At 36.4% G+C, this 22,449-nt stretch overlaps 1 protein-coding gene across 1 annotated transcript in view; it reads right to left on the bottom strand.

Annotated features, from left to right (window-relative positions):
* Window positions 1–22,449, bottom strand: part of C16H8orf34 (chromosome 16 C8orf34 homolog) — a 371,062-nt gene that overhangs the window by 32,287 nt on the left and 316,326 nt on the right. The window contains exon 11 of the mRNA XM_046642279.1: window positions 8,138–8,185. Within this exon, the coding sequence (XP_046498235.1) occupies window positions 8,138–8,185 (48 nt within the window). The remainder of the gene's footprint in view (window positions 1–8,137; window positions 8,186–22,449) is intronic.

Genomic DNA, 22,449 nt, shown 5'->3' with positions numbered 1-22,449 from the left:
CTTTCAGTGATTTTTTGCCTCCAGCTTGAGATATTTTACTTTATTTTGTTCAAACAAATACTAACAAGATAAAAATAAAGGCTGATGACCCCTGATTTCTAAGAGCATGACATCATCAAACATTAAATGTCTACTTTGTTTAAAAAAATTCCTGTATGAGAGAAACATACTATCTGCCATTCCTTGATTATGATAGCTACCTCTGGATCTGTTTAGTCTCAATATAGAGTTTCAAAAAAGGCACAATTTTCTATGAATTTGGGAAGGAGATTAGGGATTCTATAGTTGAAGCACAGGGGATATTTTAGGGAAGTGAAACTGTTCTGTATGATATCATAATGGTAAATACAAGGCATTAAGCATTTGTCAAAACCCATTGACTTTCACACCACAGGGTAAACCTTAATGTATGCAAATGAAAAAAGTCAGTTAGGGGGTTGAGGGATCCTGGGATGGAAGCAAAATACTAAAAAAGAATCTAAATGCATTACAGGTGTATGAAATAACTTCACTGAAGCAGGTAGGAGAATAAGCTGCTGATCTAAGTAACTGAAATGAGTAAAGTCTCTAAGATCAAAAGCAAAAGGAGCTGCACATAAGGACTGTACCCTAGTTGATAAAGTTGTTTCCTGTGGGCATATGGGTTAACAATTCTGAAACCACTATATATACATTCTGGAATTAAACAGTGAAGTAAATTGATGGCAGACGATGGAACCCAACTTGGCTTCTAACACCATTTTTCAATGAAAGAACCAGTGCTCTTGGAGAAATGATTGATTTTGGGACTGAGGCAGGATATATAAGATATACAAGATAAGCCTGGAGAATCTTGTAGTGCCAAAAAAGTAAGAAAGTGCTAACACATACACACAGACACACAAAATGATGAGCATATATCAAAGGGATACAGGAGCCAACTGAAAAATCTCTCAGTGGCCAAAGCTAGAGCAATTCGAGCAACAAAAATAAATAAAGTAGAATTAGGTTATTACTCAAAGCATAATAAATATCTACAGGTCCATTCTGATAAAAATAAATGATTGAATAAATAAATGAATGGGAGAGACTAGACAAACATGCCATGCAGAACGATTTCAATAATTTATGTAGCTACTCCGACCTTGGGAAGTGGAGAATAACTTCCCACTTCTTCAGTGTGGGTTGTGTATCCTGACTTTCTTCCAAAGAGTACAAGATGGACAGGGAAGGCAAGACTACCTAAAGCCAGGTGATTAAGGTCAACATCAATAGCAACAATCTCTATTGATAGCATACACCCTTGATAGGATGAGCTGAAAATGGAGTTTTACCTCTATGATTTTCCTCCTAAAAATACATTATCCCAGTCTAGCCATGAGAAAAATATCATACAAATCTCCACTGAGGGACAATCAACAAAATTTCTGGCCAATACCCTTCAAAACTGTTGCAGTCATCAAACACAAGGAAAGTCTGAGAAATGGTCTCAACCAAGAAGAGCCTAAGGAGATATAACCACTAAATATAATGTGGTATCTTAGATGGGGTCTTGGGACAGAAAAAGGACATTAGAGAAAAATGGAGGAAACTTGAATAAAGTATGGACTTAGTTACTAATAATGTATCAATACTGGTTTATTAATTGTGACAAATGTATCATGCTAATATAAAATAATAATAATAGTTGAAACTGGGGGAGAAGTAAATAGGAACTCTCTACATTATCTTTGTAATAATTCTGTAAATTAAAACTGTTCTAAAATAAAAAGGCTCATTTAAAAAATTCCAATAACAAAACAAAGTTTCAAAAGTTATCATTTTTAAAATAAAAATACAGTTCCTTTAGCACTAGCGACTCTTGAACATAGTATGCCAATTAGATTAAAACTTAAATTCCTATCATATGAGAGATAGACTTTGCAGTGACAAGTCCTGACCCCAAGGGTCAAGAGTCATAGCTTTTTATCCTGGTTGATCCAGGGCATGCCACTTCCCCTCCTGGGATAGAACAAAGGGGTGAAGACACTGAATTAGATGATCTCTAGTACCTCACAAAGGACATTTCTAGATTCCTTTAGACAGTCAATAGAATGTCAGAGGTACTAAATGGACTATTGTAGGGGAAGTCAGCAAAAAATTAAAGTTATTCAATCTTGGAATACACAATTTAGGTATAAATCAGTGTTTATTTTTAGGATTTCATTTTTTTTTTTCAAATTTCTCAATTATTAGATTTGGTCTTGCAGGGCTATACTAAAGAAACAGTATATATAAATGTAAACAGCCTTAGTTTTAAAATTCCATAACCACATAAAGGACAACAGAAGCAAAATTTCAAAAATTGTCATGTAACAGAGAGGGAAATCACATCCCTGCAGTTTCTCAAAAATAGAACATGCAGGCTCTGGTGTTGAAAGAAGAAATATGAGAAATGATCTTGGTGGTTTTTTGTAAGGTAAAATCAAATGGCTAAAGCTCTTCATCTAAAACAGAAAGGTTTAAAGTGATCTTGAAAAAATATTTTTAATTAAAAAAGTATTTGCATTATTTAGCTTTTTGGCCCCAATACTAAAATTGGTTTTCATAAGCAAAGATATGACAAATAAGTCAATTGTGTTACTTTTTCCCACAATAGCTCAGAATATTAAGCAATACTACTGACTGGGTTTTGATTTTAGTGGCTTTACTCCTGAACAGATAAGCAGCACTCAACTATTCTTTGTTGCAAATTACGGAAAGTACAAACGGAACGTTAGCTTGGTAAAATATGAAGTTTGGGAAGAACTTTAAAATGTTTAGTTGTCGAAATCATAGCGACAGTACAAATATGACTATTAATAGATCGTTTAAATGTTTTCCTTTTGTTTTCCCTTCAAATCAGCTAGTAATATAACGCACCTGTTTGCTTTATCAATGCTGACAGGCAGGAATATGTATGTTCAAACCTCAGCCCGTCAGACAACTTATAATTCTTTTTGATGGAGTCAAGGAACTGAAATCTTGAACCTTTCTAAAAACAAGAGTTGACATGTTCCCCTTTGCCAACTTATTCAGAAATTTTTCTACAGTCATATTAAATTGTGTCTGAATATAATACAAACTCTTTCCTATTCCCAAGAGCAAGCTGGTTGGGTTGTTTTTAGAAGAAAAGCCATTGATCCTTTTTCTAAAATGCTTTCAGCATAAGTATGGAAATATCCAGGGACCAGGAGTGGTGGGAAATAGTGACAAGTATCATATGGAGAGCAGTTGCTAGCCCTATATCAACATATCATTTTATCTGCTAACAGAATAAGGGCTTTATAAACTTCAGCAGTACTGTTATTCCACATGGATAGCTTATTTTTGGATTCTCTAAATGTAATCAGTCACTGATTTATGTCACATGTGGCCTTGGAAGTTCAGTATATTTAGAGAAAAAACTCTCTTTTGGTCAAATTTTCACCATTGAGTACTTTAATTCTGACGCAATTAACTATTTCTCTCCTTTTGGTTATGTATGAAAATAATGGACAAAACTTCAGCTTCCATCTTGCTAGAAGGATTAATCACTTTCATTTTAAAAGATTCCTGAAGAAAAACAAATTACACTTCACTCCCGATATATTTAATAGAGGGCTTCTACTGACAAAGAATGAAGCCCATACTTCCTTTAAAATGAAATTCTCTCTATATAATTTACATACTTAAATCATTAAAGTTCAAAAATACGTTTCTTTTTGTATTTGTTAATGAAATATCTTGTATTATCGGGCTGTAATCCATAATTTTTTGGTAAATTATACTTCCATAGCCCATTTCTTTTGCGAATTGTAAGAGGGCAATTAAAACTTAAGAAGAGGGAAGTAATAAGCTTGTGAAGCTTTAAGTTTGAACTAATAGGATTTGGGGAAAGAAAAGAGAAGGAACAATAATCAAAAATTAGAAAAATATGGTAGATTGTGAAAAGCATTACAAAATAAATGCAATCTGCTAAAATAAATTTATCTGACAAATTAGCTACATTTCACTATGCATCGGATTGCACTCCATTTTATTTCCTAATTCATTCCACTTGCTGGCTTTTCTCTCTGAGGAAATCATAGGATAAATTTGTGAAAGACTTTGAAATGGATGAAAGGTTATTGGGTATGGTCAATGAACAAGAAGTCATTTTTCAAGCATGTCCTTCCAGTTATCTTATTCCATGGAGGCTCTGGGTCTTTCATTGACTTTGAGCTATTATACAAATATGTAATTTATAGAAATTGATAGTAGTGCAAGTACCTCTTGTCCATCAATTGCATCCATTTGAATGCAACTGATTTTTACCCTACGGCTATTGATCAACCTTACCAGGTTTTGCATCTACAGTATTTATAACTTCATTTCAGTATTTCTTATTTGACTATATATGTAAGGGTTTCAGTTCTCCTTGGCACTGGTTGTTACATCTTATTGCTTCCCTTATTAATTAATGGGTTAGACAAATCTTTGATATGTGTGTTCGTGTTATATCTGTATGAGTCATAATTGCAACTTTTTAAAAAATTATTATCCTTTAACAAGTATCAATTCTTAACAAATGTCAAAACAAAACAGGGTTTTCTTGAAAAACAATTCTGTTTCCTACCTTCGTAAGTGTAACAAAACTATGATACTAAACAACAGTTATTTCAATTTTTAAAAAGTAAATCTCTGTGTATAATAAAAAGTAAAGTAGATCTTATTTATTGGAGGGAAATAATGTCATGCACTTTCCATCAGAAGTATAGTCAGAACTTCATTATACTAGCGATCACAGAATACAGCACAGGAGAAATAAGACAGATCAAAATTGGCCTCGGAAGTGATGCTAAGATATCTTGTTTCATAGAACTGAGCCCCTTTCCAGTTCAGATGGCATAGCTGGCAAAACCAGCCTCAACAGATTTGAAAAAGGCCTGCCTGCTCCACATGCTTCTCTTCCTGTCTGACACTCTTAGAGACTGTGAAACTGCCACTTGACACCTTGTGCTAGTTCACACTCCTCTGTGTGTTGCCTCCGGCCTTCACCAGCTAACTTCCTGGAATTGAGAGAACTGCTCTAAATGGCTCTTTAAAAAGTTTTAAAAACCATTAACTTCACTCTTCAGTTCTTTATAGCTTCTCAACCATTTAAGTCGACAATACTTGTCTGATGAATACATATTTAAATTGATAAATTTCTCTAACGATTAGGGGATTTTTAACCAGTATGGTAGGCTGCTTCTCAATTATTCATCAGGGAAATATATTTTAAATGGATTAAAAAGTGTGACAAAGCAAGCTTTGAGCGTCTTTGATTTTGATAGTTTTAAATTATATATATTTTTAAATGAATGTTAATATTATAATTCTAAAAGCTAAAATTTCTGCAATGTGAAATTATTTTTATTCCTATCTGAGCTGTTAATGCCTTATATGTAAAGAACATGCAATTATTTTTTTTAACTGTCAGAACCATTTTGAGGATTAGGAAAAGTAGACTATTATAAAATATCTTATTTTTTATTTAGTCAAAAAGACAAATCCTATTTTGGAAAAAAATAGATTAAAAAATAGAAAATGTAGTATTTTAGCTTTACTTGTAGAGACCATATCGTCTCCTTAGTTTTGATTTAGGTCTAAAAAGAATCGTCTAACATCATGTGGTTCCGATTCTGTCTAATACGACTAAATTAAAAAAAAGAAACAGAGACTTTGATCTGCAAAGAGTTGCTCAAACTTTAGCAAGAAATGTTAAATATGTTAAAAATGTAAACACTATGGTTTGTTTGAGTTTTAGTGTGCAGTAAATAAAAGCAAATGTTTGCTAGCTCAGTTTCAACTTCAATGCTTCTAAGATTTATAAATACTGTTTTTTACTGTTTACTGATTCTACTAACATAAAGAAAGAGGGCAAAAGTGGAATAAGGACACAGGTGAGAAAAACCAAAAACCATCATTTTATGGCTCACATTCTTAACATGTCCTAAATGGAGAAGGATTTGAATACATATTTCCTCAGGACCAAGTAGATTAATGTCTGTGAAATTAACTCAATAAGTTAATAGTTCACTAATTAAGATCATACTTATAGTTTTACTATAAAGGATGTTTTTTAAACGAATGCTGTTGGTTTACAAAAGAGCTAAAATCTAAATATCACCAATATTAGATAAAAATACTATGTGATACAGAACCCCTGAAAAACGACAAGCTTAAGGGCAGTTCGCACATACTTGTAAATTCAAACTGTACGTCAGTAATGAGTCTCATAAGCTAGAGAGAATTTATACCCCAATCAACCAAAAATATTCTTCTTGAGAGTAAAGGAATAAACAAAACCCATAGATTTATTAATAAACGTTTTCTCTTTACCGATATTATACAGAATTGGGGAATTTCCGTGATGTTACTCTCTAGAAATAACATTGAAAAGAACACGTTAGGGCAGTGCTTCCCACTTCAGGGTGTTTATGAAGCCGGTGAGGATCTTGTTAGGATGTAGATTTTGATTTTGGGGTCTGGTGTGATTTTGCATTTCTCACAAGCCCCCAGGTGATGCTGGAAGTCGCTAGTCAGAGGACCACACCAAGGAGCCATGCCTTGCCAGCACCTCCAATGAAAAGGTGCAAATTCTCAACCTTCTTATTACATTAAGCATTTACAACTGCATAAAACATGTAGATTTAGATTGCACATTCATAATGATGGGGAAAATAAGGATCTTTTTCTTGGATAAGAACTACAAAATTAGAATAAGACATTTTCAAAGTTCTATCATCTGTATGCAGTCCATTTCCTGTACCAGCAGGTCAATGCTCCCCTTCCTCCACAGTGCTAGACCTCTACAGGACACATTCCAAGGGGCATCAGGAGCCCTTCTTGTGGAGGTGGTCCACCACCCCCAGTCTCACGACCAAGTGGAGAATGCTGAGCCAAGAGCTGGAGGCACCACAGAATCCTAAAGGAAGTTCTATTGGTGTACACGTTGAAAATAGTGTCTGCCTCTCCTTGGCAACATTAATTGCTTTCACGTATTCTACTCAATTTCCGCATTAAATTCATTAAATTGAAATTTAAAGGTGGTGCTCTCATCCTCCAATTTTTTGCCCCATATAGTTTTATTTTTCTAACCTGAACTCATAAAATCTACCCAGTCATGTCCTTTCCTTCCTTTCGTTATCCCTGCTCCATGTGCCTTTGGCAAAACTCCACCACACCCCAACAAGCATGCAAACAAGAGACTTACTGGTGCTAGACACTCTGATTTTCCTCTCTAAGTGACATTTGGAAGCGAGTGTGAGCTTAAGTACGGGTACACTGTTCTAAAAATGTATGGACTACATAGTGCATTCAGTAGGCCTCTCAAAACGGTTTTTGAACGGATTCATGCAATGCAAGAATAAAACATTAGAGAAACAGATTCTGTCTTGCTGAGAAGCAATATTCAAACTAAATATTTGGCCCTTCTATGATATCATCACCAACTTTTTCCCAGTCGCCTTCATCTGCAATAGATTCAGATGGCTAATTTAGTGACCACTGTGGTTTGGCTTCAGGTCAAGTTTTATGGATTCTATCCACTGGTTTATCTGAAGGTTCCCAAAGACCATTTGCAGACAGCCCAAAGACACATCCTGCGACAGAGCGCGCCCTTGGATATCTCCAAAATAAATCCAGAAGTCTAAACGATTTTTCAACAAAAATCTACCACTTGTTTTAATTGTTAAGACAGCACTACGCCTAATGGCTTGCACAAATAATGTCCTTGATGAGCATTTGTCACATGAATGAACGCCAATTTGGTAGAGATTGTTCTTTCGATAAGAACAATAATCATGCCTTATTATTTTGTGCATGGCCAATAGAAAACATGTGTTTCTCATTTATTAATATCAACAAATGTTCGTGAGTGAAAATATATGATGGCACCAGGTTTATGCAATTTTACCTACATTTTTGGGATGATTTGTTATACAGTATCTCTCTACCAGTGAGGAACAAAACCATTTGATAACATATTATGTATTCTCTTGTTTTTGTGGGTATCAGCAGTGAACAGGTATAGACTGGAAACCCTAAAGGCTGATGGAGAAAGCTCAAGTAAGTGCTCCATCCTTATATGACAGGTTGATTTCAGACTATGTTCCAAGGCCACCTTCAAACTCACTTCTTCCATGTAGTTTTTCAATGGCTGTCCTCCACTCGAGGCTTCTCCCTAGAGGCAAAGAGGAAGAGAGGTTGGAAAGGTCAGAAGAAGGAGAGAGAAAGAACCATAGCAGATGGGTCAGGGAGAGTAGTGAAAACTGGGAGCAAGACCAAATTGCTACTATTCCCCCACTCTCTCAGCTAATACTTGTAGGATTATCAGTTTGGCAACTTCTTATTTTGAAAGAGATAATTTTTTCAAGGCAACAATGTATCTTTTAAGTGGGTTTTAGGTCACATAAACAAATAACCACTTCAAGTAACTAACTAAATCCTAGGACAGAAAGCTAAATGAGTAATATAAAATGTTCTGTTACCAATTTTATAAATATGTTGCTAAAATTAGATTAAGAAAAAAAGTCACTAATTCTGTATTCTATAAATCTGTATGAAGATTTAACATGTAGACAAAAGTATTTTATGGAAAGGGTACAGGTCATTAACCTGCCCTTTTCCAAATGTTTATGTCCAGTCTTTCTCATCTTACTTGTAGATTACTAGTGAATTCTCCATTATTTTTGCCTTTTACTAGCACTTCATTGGGTGCTAGTAATTACTAAGATTTAAATCATTGAAATTTAAAACATGAAATTAAACATATATCTCAAATTCATCTAAACATTGGTGGTCAACATTGTCAAACAACTTGTTAGTTTAGATAAATTATATTTTTATACTACATGGCCAGAGACATTTGGAAATAAATTCTGAGATATCATGAAATGATAAATTTTAGGAGAACATATGTGTTTAAAAGATAACTAAATAAGTATGAATAAAGCTTACACTGGTTTGTAACTTTTTAAGGATCCTCTTTTTTTAACTTTTTCACTTGAGGGCAAGACAGCCTCAGGCCAAGCTGATACACCAAGAAATTGAAGCCAGGAGGGGCTGAGGGAAGCGCTCACGGTCAAGGAGCCAGGCAAAGCATTGCCGGGACTGGCTTCAATTGTGACGCTCTTCTACAGTGCTGAAATGAAAATTTTAAAACCTAAAAACTTGGGGCCAGCAGTGGCATATTGGTTAAGTTCACACGCTCCTCTTCAGTGGCCCAGGGTTCACGGGTTCAGATCCCAGGCACAGACCTACACACTGCTCATCAAGCCATGCTGTGGCAGCATCCCACATATAAAATGGAGGAAGATTGGCAAAGATGTGCGCTTGGGGACAATCTTCCTCACCAAAAAATAAAAAAAATAAATAAATAAAATAAAGAATTAAATTTACTTAAAAAAAATTGTGATGTATACTCCAAACTACTTTGAGGAGCTTAAAAAAATGTATGTTCACTTCAAAACAAAAATTAAGCTGGGAATAAAGTGCCGGTATTCCTAAAAGCTTAGAAATCACAGATGTGGTAATATTTTTCCCCAAATCATGGTTTCCACAAGCAAAAAATGAATACACTGTAGTTTAAATGTTTCCAAATGCTTCCAGGCTTGTGGGATTTTCAATGGATAAGATAGTGAAAGAGATAGAATAGTTATATTTAGTTAAGCTAAAACATAAACTATTAGGAAAAAGTAAACCCATATAAATCCCCTAAACTGTGAGGAATTTAATTCAAAGCATACAGAGAAGGCTGGAAACTTTCTTCAGATAAACTGTTTTTTATAACTAAACTTGCTATCCTATCTCCCCTCATTTGGACAGCGAGTCTAGAAGGAATGCCGTGGGCTCCTCCAGTTTGGTCTTCTGTATGGCAGAACTCGTCCCACGCATGCTAATAATCCCTTCCCCTTTGCCTGGGTTGCTAGAGATCAGAGGAAGAAGTGGCAAACTGCTTGTTGTGACATGTCTGCTTCCTGGATGTTGTGACATGTCTGCTTCCTGGAGGAGCCAGCATCCGAGGCCTGCCTGGCTGGCCTCTGCACATCTGAGCGCAGAGGCTGCAGAGCAGTCCCTGGGTGCTCACCAAAGACTGTTCTATTCCCTTAGAGGTGGGTGCAATGGTATTCCCAATTTGTCTGGACATTTGCAGTCTTACGCTAAGACCTGGTGATGATTAAGGGTTTTCTTGGTGGTTGGCTATAACTAAAGCATTATGTGCTCTACTAAGGTTTCTTGACAGGCTCACTTCTTCCCACAGTGCCAGGTCCTTTTCAATATCTACACCATAGAAAATGAGAAACCCACACAACACCATTTGTCTCAAAGGCCACACAGATTGGAGTCTGGCTGTAACTGCTATTCATAAATCACTGACATGGGTGGCACTGATGAATGAGGAGCAAGAAGTAAAGACTCTGGGAGGAAAACACAGAGGAAACGAGCACTTTGCAGAGACAGTTACAAATGTGGCACAGGGCCAAGTGGACAAAGCAGAGAACAAGACGTCAGGATGTCTGAGTCTTAGGGTCAGAAGAGATGGTCCGAATCAAGAGGCTTGATTCAAGATGTCTGTCTCAGGTTCCCCATTTCCAGTATGGTACACAGAGATGCTGACCTTCTCTCCTTCCCCTGCTGGGGGCGCTAATGAAATAAAGTCCCTTCCAAAGTATAAAGCTATGGACTTCAGTTGTCCTTCTCTTAGTTTTAAAGACTTGGCATTTTAAATATCAAGCCATTCTAACAGCATAATATTTTGGTAATCACCTGGAAACAAATCAAAAATACTCAAATGTAACTTCCCTTGAAAAACAAAGAGAAGAAAGGGGACACAAGGGAGGTGAACGGGGCCTGTGACAGAGGGGAAGGGCAGAATACATGGAAACTACGCCTTAAGGAAAAAAAAAGGAAGAAAAGGTATTTCCTGAAATGTGGTTTCACTTATCATGCATCTTAATGTAACCACAGTTGAGATAAAAATGTTTTGAATACGAATTACAAAATATATCATAAACTCGGAGAAAGAAAACAAAGAGGTTGACATGATGACTGAATGACATATGACATGGGATCATGGCTGTTAGAGATGAAGGCTCTTGTCTCTCCTCTACTTCATTCCAGTTAAGAAAATTTCTCAGTGAGAAGACTGTCCTAGAGACAGAGCCAGGACTAGACCCACACTCTCCTGAATCCACTGCCGTTTTTCACTACACTATTCTTTTGTCTCAATCAGTAAGTACTTTTTATTCATCTCTTACTAACCCTTAGACAAAATGCATACAGAATTGCACTTGCATGTAGAGTACATTTATTCATAAACATGTGAATAAAACCTCTGGTATTAATTTCCTTCACAGAAAGTTCCATGAGAACCCTACTTCCACCAAAATGATCTTTCTTCCCACCTTTTTTCACATGAAACTAAACAACAATCCTACACACAGAGCACCTCTTAAGAAGTACCTGACGTATTTAGAACCCACAGAAGAATGAGAGCTTGATAGGAATGGCCAGGGTATTTCTGAACCCAAGTGACCCATAAAATGTTACCCATTATTTATTCCTCAAGTATTTATTAAGCACCTATCGTGTGTCACACACTGTGCTAGGTGTGGGAACAAAGAAGTGAACAAGAATTAACCCCTAGCATAAAAAGTTTACCATGAGAAAACAGATATACAAGTTATTACAATACAAAGAAAGGTTACTTGACATGGGTAAGCCCAAGGTTCTATGGGAAAAAATAGGAGGAAAAGGCACCTAGTCTTTCATTTATTTAACAAGCATCAATTGAGAACTCCCATGTGCTCAGAACTGTTGTAGCCACTGGATACATGTGATAAAGAAGACAGGGTGGAGGGAGTATAACTTGAGGAAATTATTTTTAAGTTTAGTTCTAAAGACTCAGTCAATTAGCTAAAGGAAGGAGCTGAATAAGGAGGAAGACTCGTGCTATGCAAAACAAAGATTTTGCTGAAGGACCCAGACACGACAGAGCAAATATATGAAACCACAGTATTACAATGAAGGGCACCAATTAAACAATGCACTGAAATGTGTACTGTATTTTTATATAGAGAGATATAAACATCATGTGTCACTTCCTAATTTTATACTATAATTTCCTAGGATATAACTGCCAATATGATGGCTATATGTGGTGCTTTCTAATTGCATTATTACACAGAGCTACTGAATTTGTGACAGATGATAGAGAGATTTAATTTCAGCTTTCCAAACTCTGGCAAACTCGATAGGCAGCAACTACTAGTGATGTCCAAGAAACAGGCAGTGATAAATTACCAACTAGTGGAAAACTGGGTGCAATATTTTAGAAACTCAGAAATTTTCAGAAAGCTCAGAAGTCTTTCAAACCATTCATTTAGTCAATCAATTAATAGTTTTGATGTTTTCAGACTTACATATAGAAATAGATGCTGTTTCTGTTTAATCAGCCACATTGTCTCTTCATCTTGTTAAAATTTTTTCCTGAAAACTTGCCCACAATCTTATAAACAAATACAGCACCAGTGCAGACCTGAAAATGACACCTTTGTCCAGCAGAGAAGATGCTCAACTGCTTCAGCACTGTAACGGCTAAAAAGACAGTGGCACTTGAAGATAAGATGTCATGACTCACTTTGCCTCTAAGTTCCACTTTGCTGCAGGTCGTGTCTGTACCAGGAATCTGCAACCAAAGGCGTGATCAGAAGCCAAATTTGTCCCCTCAGAAGGGGTGAATAATACTCAATCCCTAAGCATATAACCAGTTTCTAAAGTAAAATGAAAACAATTTACATTATTCTTCCAATTTTTCATATTAAGCTAAATAATTCATTAGTGGTAATGCTCTGATCTTAGAGACTTACTTTAAAAGAATAAAAAAGGGTAGGAGCAATTATGAGACTAACAACTATTACTAATAATGTCAAATTTTAAATAAAGTCTTTTAGTATTCCTTGTTATTTTCTGAAAAGTGACTATTTTTTTGGTCAAAAAATAGTTGCCAAAAAAAAAAAGCATTTTTATTCTTTCCTTTCCTTCAATCCCATGTGAAAAAGGCGGAGGGCAAACACAGTAAGGACAAGCTCCCTGTTTGGGAGAGTGGTGACTTTCATCAGTGGATGTTGGACAAGAGAAGGGACAGTGTGAGAGGGTGGGGCTGTAAGAATGGATGGCTAGTGTTAATGATTTTTAATTGCATTGACTTAAAGAACAGGCTGAGATATATCTTACTGGTCAATTGACTTTAGAAAAATCTATTTGGCCTTGAACTACTCATTACATTAGTCATGTGTGTCTTCTCTATCTGTTGATAAATTTATCATATCAACGACTGATACGGTTTCACAGTTATCATGTACAAAAAGTAATATTCATTCCTTCTTTCTAAAATGATTTAATGAGCCAACTCAGCAAATTATCAGCCTAAGATCTTGGAGAGTCACAACTTTTATTCAAAATAAAAACTGTTTTTATTAATTGTTGCTTCCCAAGTCCTGGTACAGGGTCTGGAAATATAGGAGAAAGGTAAATGCTTGAAGAATGAATGAATGAATAAACAATCTGTAGATCTTAGCTAGCTCTAGATTGTCACAGAGTCCATACAAATGACACAGTTTATAAATAGTGGGATAAAAGAGTTAAGTCACTTCTATAAATCACTGAGTAGATATTATTACTGAATGTTTGTGCAATAAGCCCACTGAAGAAATTGCTATGTATTAATAAGTATACTTTTATTGGTTTTTGGTAATCTAGTGCTATGGATGATTATTTTCATGATACTGAAACATGGAAATATTCAGAAAGGGTCTTTTAAAAAATACAATGATATATAGAATTCAGTAAAGAGTTAGAAGGTTTTTTTTTTTTTAATTTGAGAAAGACTAAAATAGAAGGAACACAAGAAGAAACAAAGACAACAGATAATTCCTTAAGAGAAACAGAAGATGAATAAGAGGGAAGGTTTTAAAATTAAAAAGAAATTAATAAAGAGACTTTTTAAAAAGAATTTTAGAGAAAGTGAAAAATATTGAAGACAGGCAGAGAAGGTGAAACATATGGATAATAGGAGTCCCTAAGCAGGAAAACAAAACCAAGAGAAGAGAATAACACAAAAAGTTATAATTCAAGACAATTTTCCTAAAATAATAAAAAACAAGAAATTACGTATTACAATGAATACTTGACAATGGTGAGTCAAAATGACTACCACAAGACATATTCTAGCAAATTTACTGTATTTTAAAGAAAAAGAAAAGTCCTTTGGCCAACCAGAAAAACAAATCACGTGACTTATAAAAGGAAAATATTTCATCATCAGACTTTAACAGCAGAGACTTATGCCAGTAGAAAAATGATGTAATATATTTCAAAACCTGAAGAAAAGAAAAACATAAGCCCAGCAATCTAGTAGAGAACAAGCTTCAGAAAACGAAAATGCCAATATCTAAGAATTGATGGTGAGCATTAACTATAGAGTTACCTGTGCTAAGACCATGTGACCATTGAAAAGGAGAGAATATATCACGCAACGGCTACATGCTTTGACAACACAGATTGTGTACAACTATTAAATAATTGGGAGAGAATAGGGAAAGCATACACAATTCTTTTTTGTTTTCAGTATTCATATTGGTAGATGGATTGGAATTTTTATCCTGAGACTACTGTGTGTAATATGGAATAAAACAAATGAGTTATTATGGAATATTCCAATTTCAGTATTACCTTTATCACTGAGAACCAGAATTGTTGGTATGAAAATAAAGAGGTAAAAAACGAGGTTGAATGAAAGTCTTGGTATTCTCTAGTTTGAATTGAAAGTGTCAATGTGAACTGTCTACTGAAAGGGGCTAAAAATAATTACCAACTCAGTAACAATGAGCATCCTTAGTAGCCAGATTGTGGGCTAGAAATACCATTTCTCATTAAAAGAATCTAGAGCTTTTCAAAAAATACAGTTGATTCCGTGTTTGGGGCAAGATGTGTATAAAATGAGCTTGGAACATCTTGTACTATCCAATAGCAAGGAAGCTATCAGGGACTACCAGAGGCGGGATGAAATGATTCAAAAACACACTTGAAGAAGCTCTCATGAGGGGCCAGCCCAGTGGCACAGCGGTTAAGTGCGCACGTTCCACTTCGGCAGGCCTGGGGTTTGCCGGTTCGGATCCCGGCTGTGGACATGGTACCGCTTGGCACGCCATGCTGTAGTAGGCATCCCACATATAAAATAGAGGAAGACAGGCACGGATGTTAGCTCAGGGCCAGTCTTCCTCAGCAAAAAGAGGAGGATTGGAAGCAGGTGTTAGCTCAGGGCTAATCTTCCTCAAAAACAAAAAAGAAGCTCTCATGAGCCAGAGACAGGACAATTTGAGCTTTAGTGATAATAATTGTCATGGGTTGAAATCTATCAAATAAGTTTAAAGAAAGAATTAGTTATCTTCAGAAGATAATAAGGAACCTATTGATTATCTTGAAAACTAGTAAATAAAGAAAAGAAACCAAGCTTGTATTCTCCCTTTCCTGTGAGAACTATATTACTGGCTAACCAAATAGTAAACAAGGGAAAGGCTCTCTTAACAACAGTGTTCCAACTAATAAATACAGAAAAAATGATGAGTTAGAATATCACCACATTGCAACCACCACTGAGTAAGTAGATATTAACATTAAGGATCAATGGCTGCTAAGAAGATAAAATGACCAGATACTATGTAGCTCTCTAGTCATGCCAAAGAGGAGCTTTATCCAGTTTATGGATAATTTTCAGGAAAATATAGAGGACTGAAGAACATGTTGAGTTGCATCAAGAATATGAAGTTAGCAAAATCCAGACTGTGGAAAACTCTACAGTTCAAATGGCCAGGGTTCTTTAACAGTTAAATTGTAAGAAAATGCAAGAAGTGGAAGAGGAACCTATAGATTAAAAGAGACTTAAAGACATACCTGATTGTTAAAAGTTGGCACGGTTAACAATAGTGTCAAGGGATGCATATTGGGATGATAAAGCTACTTTTACTAGGCAAAGAGTTGATTATTACAAAAGTTATCATCGTTTTTATTGGCAGAGGTTGCAAGTGGGACTGATGGGATTTCTCAGTTGTCCGCTAAAGCTCTATTTCTTGACCTGGGTAGTGTTCTCACTATAATAAGTAATTAAGCCAAATATTTGATTTGAATGATTTTCTATATTTATATTTTATTTTGCAATTAAAAGATATTTTAAAATAAGCAGATAGCCATTTCTAATATTAAACAATATTTTTACAGGCATAATTATAAAGTCCAAGTGAAACTCTTAAAAAAATTAGAATGAAATATTATAATCTCTATTTATTGTTGGTTATGTCTCCATGTAATCTCTCATTGATCCAAACCTTTTGGTCTAGGTAAAGAGGTAATTATTGGTTATATATCTAGAAAAGTAGTTAAAGGACACTCTTATTGTTCTGATTTAATCTTGAGTGAATCTAATTATAACACTGACCTCATAAAAATCAGTTGGCAATTTTGATTTTTACCATTTGAAATAATTAAGCCTTTAAATTATCTTCCATTAAGCTTTTAAAGAAATCAATAGATGTCACTTTGGAATCTGGAAAGTACCTGTATAAATTCTCCAAGGTCAGTGAAATATGAGTGCCAGCCTCATAACTTAAATCAAACATACAATGCATTCTTTTAAAATTAAATTAACCTGTGTCTTTGCAAAACGGCTAAATGGCTAAGGTGAGCAACTTCCTGAACTGTGACTCAGATGGGAGCACGCAGGAAAACCGAAACCAACGCTCACGAAATACCCAGATTGTTATGTCTCTCCTGTCCTCAGTCCATGTTTCCTTAATTTTAAAAATGACTGATTTTTCAGAGAAGTAACAATACCAGGCACTTCTCTACACTGAAGGAAACACATTTCCCTAACAGATGCATGGACACAAATAATTTTTTCTTTGCTTCTTTTAACATATGTCTCTGATTTTTTAATTTGACAACAAAAAAGATTACTTTTACATTTCAGACACCTTTGCATCATTATTTAATACACATTCAAAGGCTATAGAATAATTTAAACTTTGTAAGAAAAATTCTAGTTCACTGCCTTGTAAATGTCAATAAATGCAGGCAATATGAAGCAGAAATACTTTTAAATTCAAAAGTGTATTTTAATCCTTAACACATTTGAAGTGGGATAATTTTTTAATTTCTAATTGGTTCCACAAGTGGTCCAAAGAGAATGCTCTCTGCAGAATTAAAGTTCAAACCAAATAAACAAAAGGCATGAATCAACATTATCTAACCTGTTGCAAACTTGGTAGCTGATGCCCTAAGCAGGGTCACCAGGGGAGTTGGCTTGGTTGGGTGAAATGTGTAGACATGTAATCAATTATCCAAGAAAAAGAGGCGACCTCCAAATAAATAAGAGAAGTGACTTGGAGGGGAAGATAAGGGGTCTTATTCAAAATATCATAATTATTAACTCTGACGTTTTACCCGTTGTCTTTCGGATAATTTGGAAAGGTAATTCCCACTAGAAGGTCTGGACCCGCCACCCGTGTTTATGTACAGTATTTCTTCGGCTTAACATGCGCTGGTCACTGGACTAAGACTTGGCCTTAACTCTATGTACTGCCAGAAGGTGGCAAAAGGTAGTGACGTCCTAGAGAGGCAGGGGTACAGGTTTTGGGGTCAAACACATATGGGTTCATATTCCTGTTCTGCCACTTAATACTCATGTGCATCCGGCAAGTTCCATGACTTCACTAGGTCTCAAGTTTTTCATCTGTAAATGGTGATAACACCATGAGCCTCACAGGTCATTGTGAGGATTAAGTGAAATAATGTCTGTAAAGCATGGAAGACAAAAATAAAATCCTGTCTCTCATCATTATTAATCAGGATAATAAGTATTAATACTAGTATTAGGAGGTTTATTAGTGAATGAAAGACAGAGAAAATCAACCTGCTATTACGTAAGGAAGGAAAATTAGAGATATGCTTAATTCTTTAAGAATATAGCTGGGAAGAGGACCTGACTGTGGGGAAATCAGATGCTATTTTTTAATTTGTCTATTCATATTTTTGTGTCACTTTCATGAAAAGAATCTTGCCTTTTCAACGACAGGTAATTATTGAATGGCTTCATATACGAATAAGTTTTCAGCAGTAAATCCAAGAGTAAACGGAAGGTGGACTGATGGTGAGTTTAAGGGGACTTTGAATAGCCTGGGACATCAGAACTAGAAAGAAGCAAATGACACAAGCCAAGAGAAATTAATTGTTAAGAAAAGGGAGTAAGACTTTGTTCCTGCCCATCTTGCCTTCTTCATCTCAAGACCTTCCCCAATATTCCAGCCATACTAACAACCTCCACATCCCCCAACAGTCTGTGTCTCTGTCTCTTTGTCTTTCTCTTTTCCTCTTCCATCTGTCCTTCCTTCCCTCCTCAACCCATTCTTTTGTGCACTCCATGCCCCCTTCATAACGTCACTTAGTAAGATTCTACTCTTGACAAGTCTAAGTTCAGTGCCACTTGTTCCAGGAAGACTTCCTTGACCCACAGGTTTGTGTTGCACCCACCTGCCCCACCATGTGTTCCCAGGACTCCCTACAATTAGAGAATTTGCCACACTGACTGCTTTGACCTGAAGTAGTCTCTACCCCTTTGTCAGCTCCACAGATCCACCCTTAACATTTGCGGGGCCTGAAGCAAAAGGTCAAGCAGAGGTCCACATTGCCAATAAGCTATTACATAAAGTATATTCTGACTTTTATTCAGACTTTGTAGGCCAGCTTCAAATTCAGAATTCTTGAATTCTGCATTTCAGTTCTGCACTATAACTTGGCAGAAAATGGAGAGCAGGAAGGCAGCACCGACCCCAACCCCATATCCTTGCCCTTCTTTCCCCCACCATCCCCCACTGCACCACAAGAGGCTTTGTGAGTGCGTGTGTGCATATCCCTGCCTGCATCTCCCAGCTCACGTACACCCTCCAAAAACAGCTGCCTCTTGACCACTCCTCAGGCCTAGAATTGAGCTCTAGGGAAGAGCAGACTAGGGAAAGAGGCCCACGCATGTCCAGGAAGCAGGCTTGGGATCATTTGGGCAAGAGATTCCAGGATCCTGGTACCTAGTACATGACCAGGCTCTAGGTGGATATGTCCCCTTGACCACAGGGACTCCTCATCCCATGCAGAGGGGCAGAGCCTTGGGTTGATCTAAGCTCTCTGACAGCAGGCACGTCTGTCTCTTTACCAACTGTAGTACTTAGCACAGGGTTTGGCATCTAAGAGTCACTCCAAAATGTTCATTGAATGAATGAGGATTATTACAAAAGGCACAAATTTCTAACTTAAGGTGCTGAATAACCAAAACATACTAGAAGATGTGGTTAAAAACCAAAAGGAAGATTTTGTGTAAAAGTTCTGAATATTTTAGAAATACAGAGTCAGGGAAATTCTAGTGGCAAGAGATAGGGAGAAAGGTCCTATTTTAGATCTATTTAGGTTCCAAAGAAAATATAGTCTAAATATGAACTAGAGAAAGATATTTTAAAAATTGACTATGTTTGCAGTGAGTTGGATAATGGCCCCCAAAGATAGATGAAGAAAAATAAACTAGAGATAGACTATAAGAATAACAATAAAGGTGTGAGATCCAATGAAATTGTCTATCAAAAGAGACCTTCAGTCCCCTGTTCTAAAATGGTCTTAAAATGGTCTATCTGAGGAAAGATCAAGGGCAAAGGGTCTCTCTAGGACAGGCAGAGTGTTTTGCACTGTGATTATCAGAGAAGCTGAATAAATCTTAAAAAGCAAATAAAGTAGGAAAGGATGTGTTTACAGTAAGGCATCCTTGTAATCACACTCACCTCACTACAGGGAATACTACACTCCTTCAGCCTAGCCTCATGTTTTTGTAAACTATGAAGTGATACCAGAGTTTAGATGGATCACTCAACACCCAACAACCTTATGAACCACAATTCAAATGCTTCATTAAATCTAAGAGAGGGCACAGAGTCTGGAGCCCATGATGGTGTTCCAAGTCTCTTTGATGCACTACAGTTTTTCCTTTGTGGTCTAAAACCCTTGCCCCTTTGGGGACTAGAGCCCCATGATGTTCTATAGGAAGAAATTTCTCTGGTAATCCTTATTCCAAAGAGTGAATTTAATGTGTCTTGCAGAACAAAGCTTATTTTGGGGCCCTAAAAAGGGCCAAACCACATCATAAAGAGTAAGAAGATAGCTTCCATTCTCATGAAGGTATGCCCATCTTTAGAACCAAGTTCAAAGCAAACATCGTTTGAAGACTTACTGAACATGACTGAACACTGAGGTTTATTACAATGTTTTTGCATGTGTTTGCATTTTGTGAAAACAGCTAGGATCAGAAGCAGAGGAGCCAAAACGATTCCCTGCCAGGTCTGGGAAGCTAAAAGCCAGACATTTCAAGAGAAAAAATAATTCTTATAACATGTGTAGCCTAATTTTACACACTCTCAATGTTAATTGAGATAAACACTTGAAATCCTGGATCCTTTTTGACAATGAACTTCAGAGCCAAACTATTTAGTCCTGTCTCAAACCCAGAGCAATATTGCAAGTTAGCAGTTAAATGTAACTTATCTTATGGTCACTGCCAGCTAGTTAAACATATCAATTTAATGAAGCCAAGTCATGAAAAGGCAGCTCCAATATTTTTAAAGATCACAAGTCTCCTGGGAAACGGTTCTCTTTACTCTTGTAGAATGCCCTTTGAAGCCCAGAGACAACACAAATCAAGCTAATCAAGGCACCTGCCAACCAGAGTTTTGCCTTAGAACATTGGGAGACTCGTTAATCACTCATTTGGCTGAGCACCAGACTCAGGGCTGACCGCCGCATACAATCATGCAACCAAGGAGGTGAGTGGAGGCAAATGTTGGCCACTTTTGCAGAGGAGAAAGAGCTTTGAGAGCTAGCGAGAAAAAACAATGCACAACAATAAATTTTCAAATTTTTCAAGACACTGAAACTAATCCAATGAAATTAATTGTAAAATACTCTAATATGCTTGAAAAAAATCACATAAATACAGAATTACAGAAACATAGCCAGATAATCATTCTTATAAAAAAAAGAGGAAAACATTCGGTAATCACGTTAGTGTGTACCAGCAGTGCAGTGAAAGCTACTGAAAAAGCAATTTCAGTAACAAGCGACATTAATAAAGCATAATAAACTCCTCTATGTTGCTAGTAGTTGAATTGTACATTGCTGATCAGGTTAGAGTATTGCAGTTAGGTTTGGTCCATTGGAAGCAGAGGTGATTAAAATGGAGGGAGGTCTAAAAAGAAGGTCATATAAGTGATGACCGAAAAAGTTGTTCAATTTTCATCAGAAGGACAGAAGACTCAAAGAGTGATTGAGATATTTAACTGGAAACTTAAAAGATGGAAAGGAAATTAGAGTTCTTTCTTGTTCGGAGAGCACAATTAGGGCATACTGATGAAAGTCTCATGGAGACAGACTTTCTCTCAAAATGAGGCAGCACTGTCCTAGAGCAGTAATAAAATATGGGTGGGATCAGGAAGTTTCAGGAAAAAGCTGTTTGCCTGAAATCTTTGGGGTTGGATCAGACAGTGGGCTACAGAAGGAGTTCCTCACTGGAGAAGAAGTTGCCTTATATTCTTTTTACACTGAACTTCTGTTAAATTTCCTTCTCTTATGAAAACTGATCTCTTCCTAAAGTTCTACTGACTGTAACTGAGGGGAAAGAATTAGATTGACTTTTGCTTCCAACAATTATAACCCTGCTGTATTTAAGTCAGGACAAAGAGTTGGAAAAGTCTTCAATAGTTAGCTTTGCTTTTGACTCTGTTGTCTGGATAAAGGAAAGGAAAATGGCCTTTATCTAGTAGCTGCTATAGACGAGCACATGTATCTCTGTACTCAATTCTCACAATATTCCTGTGAAATAAGTCTCTTTATTTTACAGATGAAGAAACTAAGACTAAGAAAACTCTAAAGTAGCAGTGGGTCTTGAATGCTATGGTCTTGAAGCCTGTGATATTTCTAGAAGACAGAGAAAGAAATCAACCATTGCATTAGTTAAGTTGAATGCTTCAACTGCTCCACCTTCTCCTGGAAGCCAGCTTTGATCACTCTCCAGCCTGCAGGCTATATCAGATGCCTTCCCGTCCCATGTGCATGCTGTGTACACATCTGCTGTCAGAGCATTTCTGTGTTCTCACAAACATCTGTTCATTCAACTGCCCTTCTCATAATATTGTAAGCTCTGTTCTCACAAACATCTGTTCATTCAACTGCCCTTCTCATAATATTGTAAGCTCTTTAATGGCAAGGAATAATCGTCTTATTTCCAGATTCTCAGTACCTCCTAGAGTGCTTTAGAATAGAAGATGCTCAATAAATGTTCGTTGAATGAATGAATGCACC

The sequence above is a fragment of the Equus quagga genome, chromosome 16 (genome assembly GCF_021613505.1).
Source record: "Equus quagga isolate Etosha38 chromosome 16, UCLA_HA_Equagga_1.0, whole genome shotgun sequence".
NCBI lineage: Eukaryota > Metazoa > Chordata > Mammalia > Perissodactyla > Equidae > Equus > Equus quagga.
Note: the sequence above shows the minus strand (reverse complement) of the source record. Positions and strands in the feature narration are given on the sequence as shown.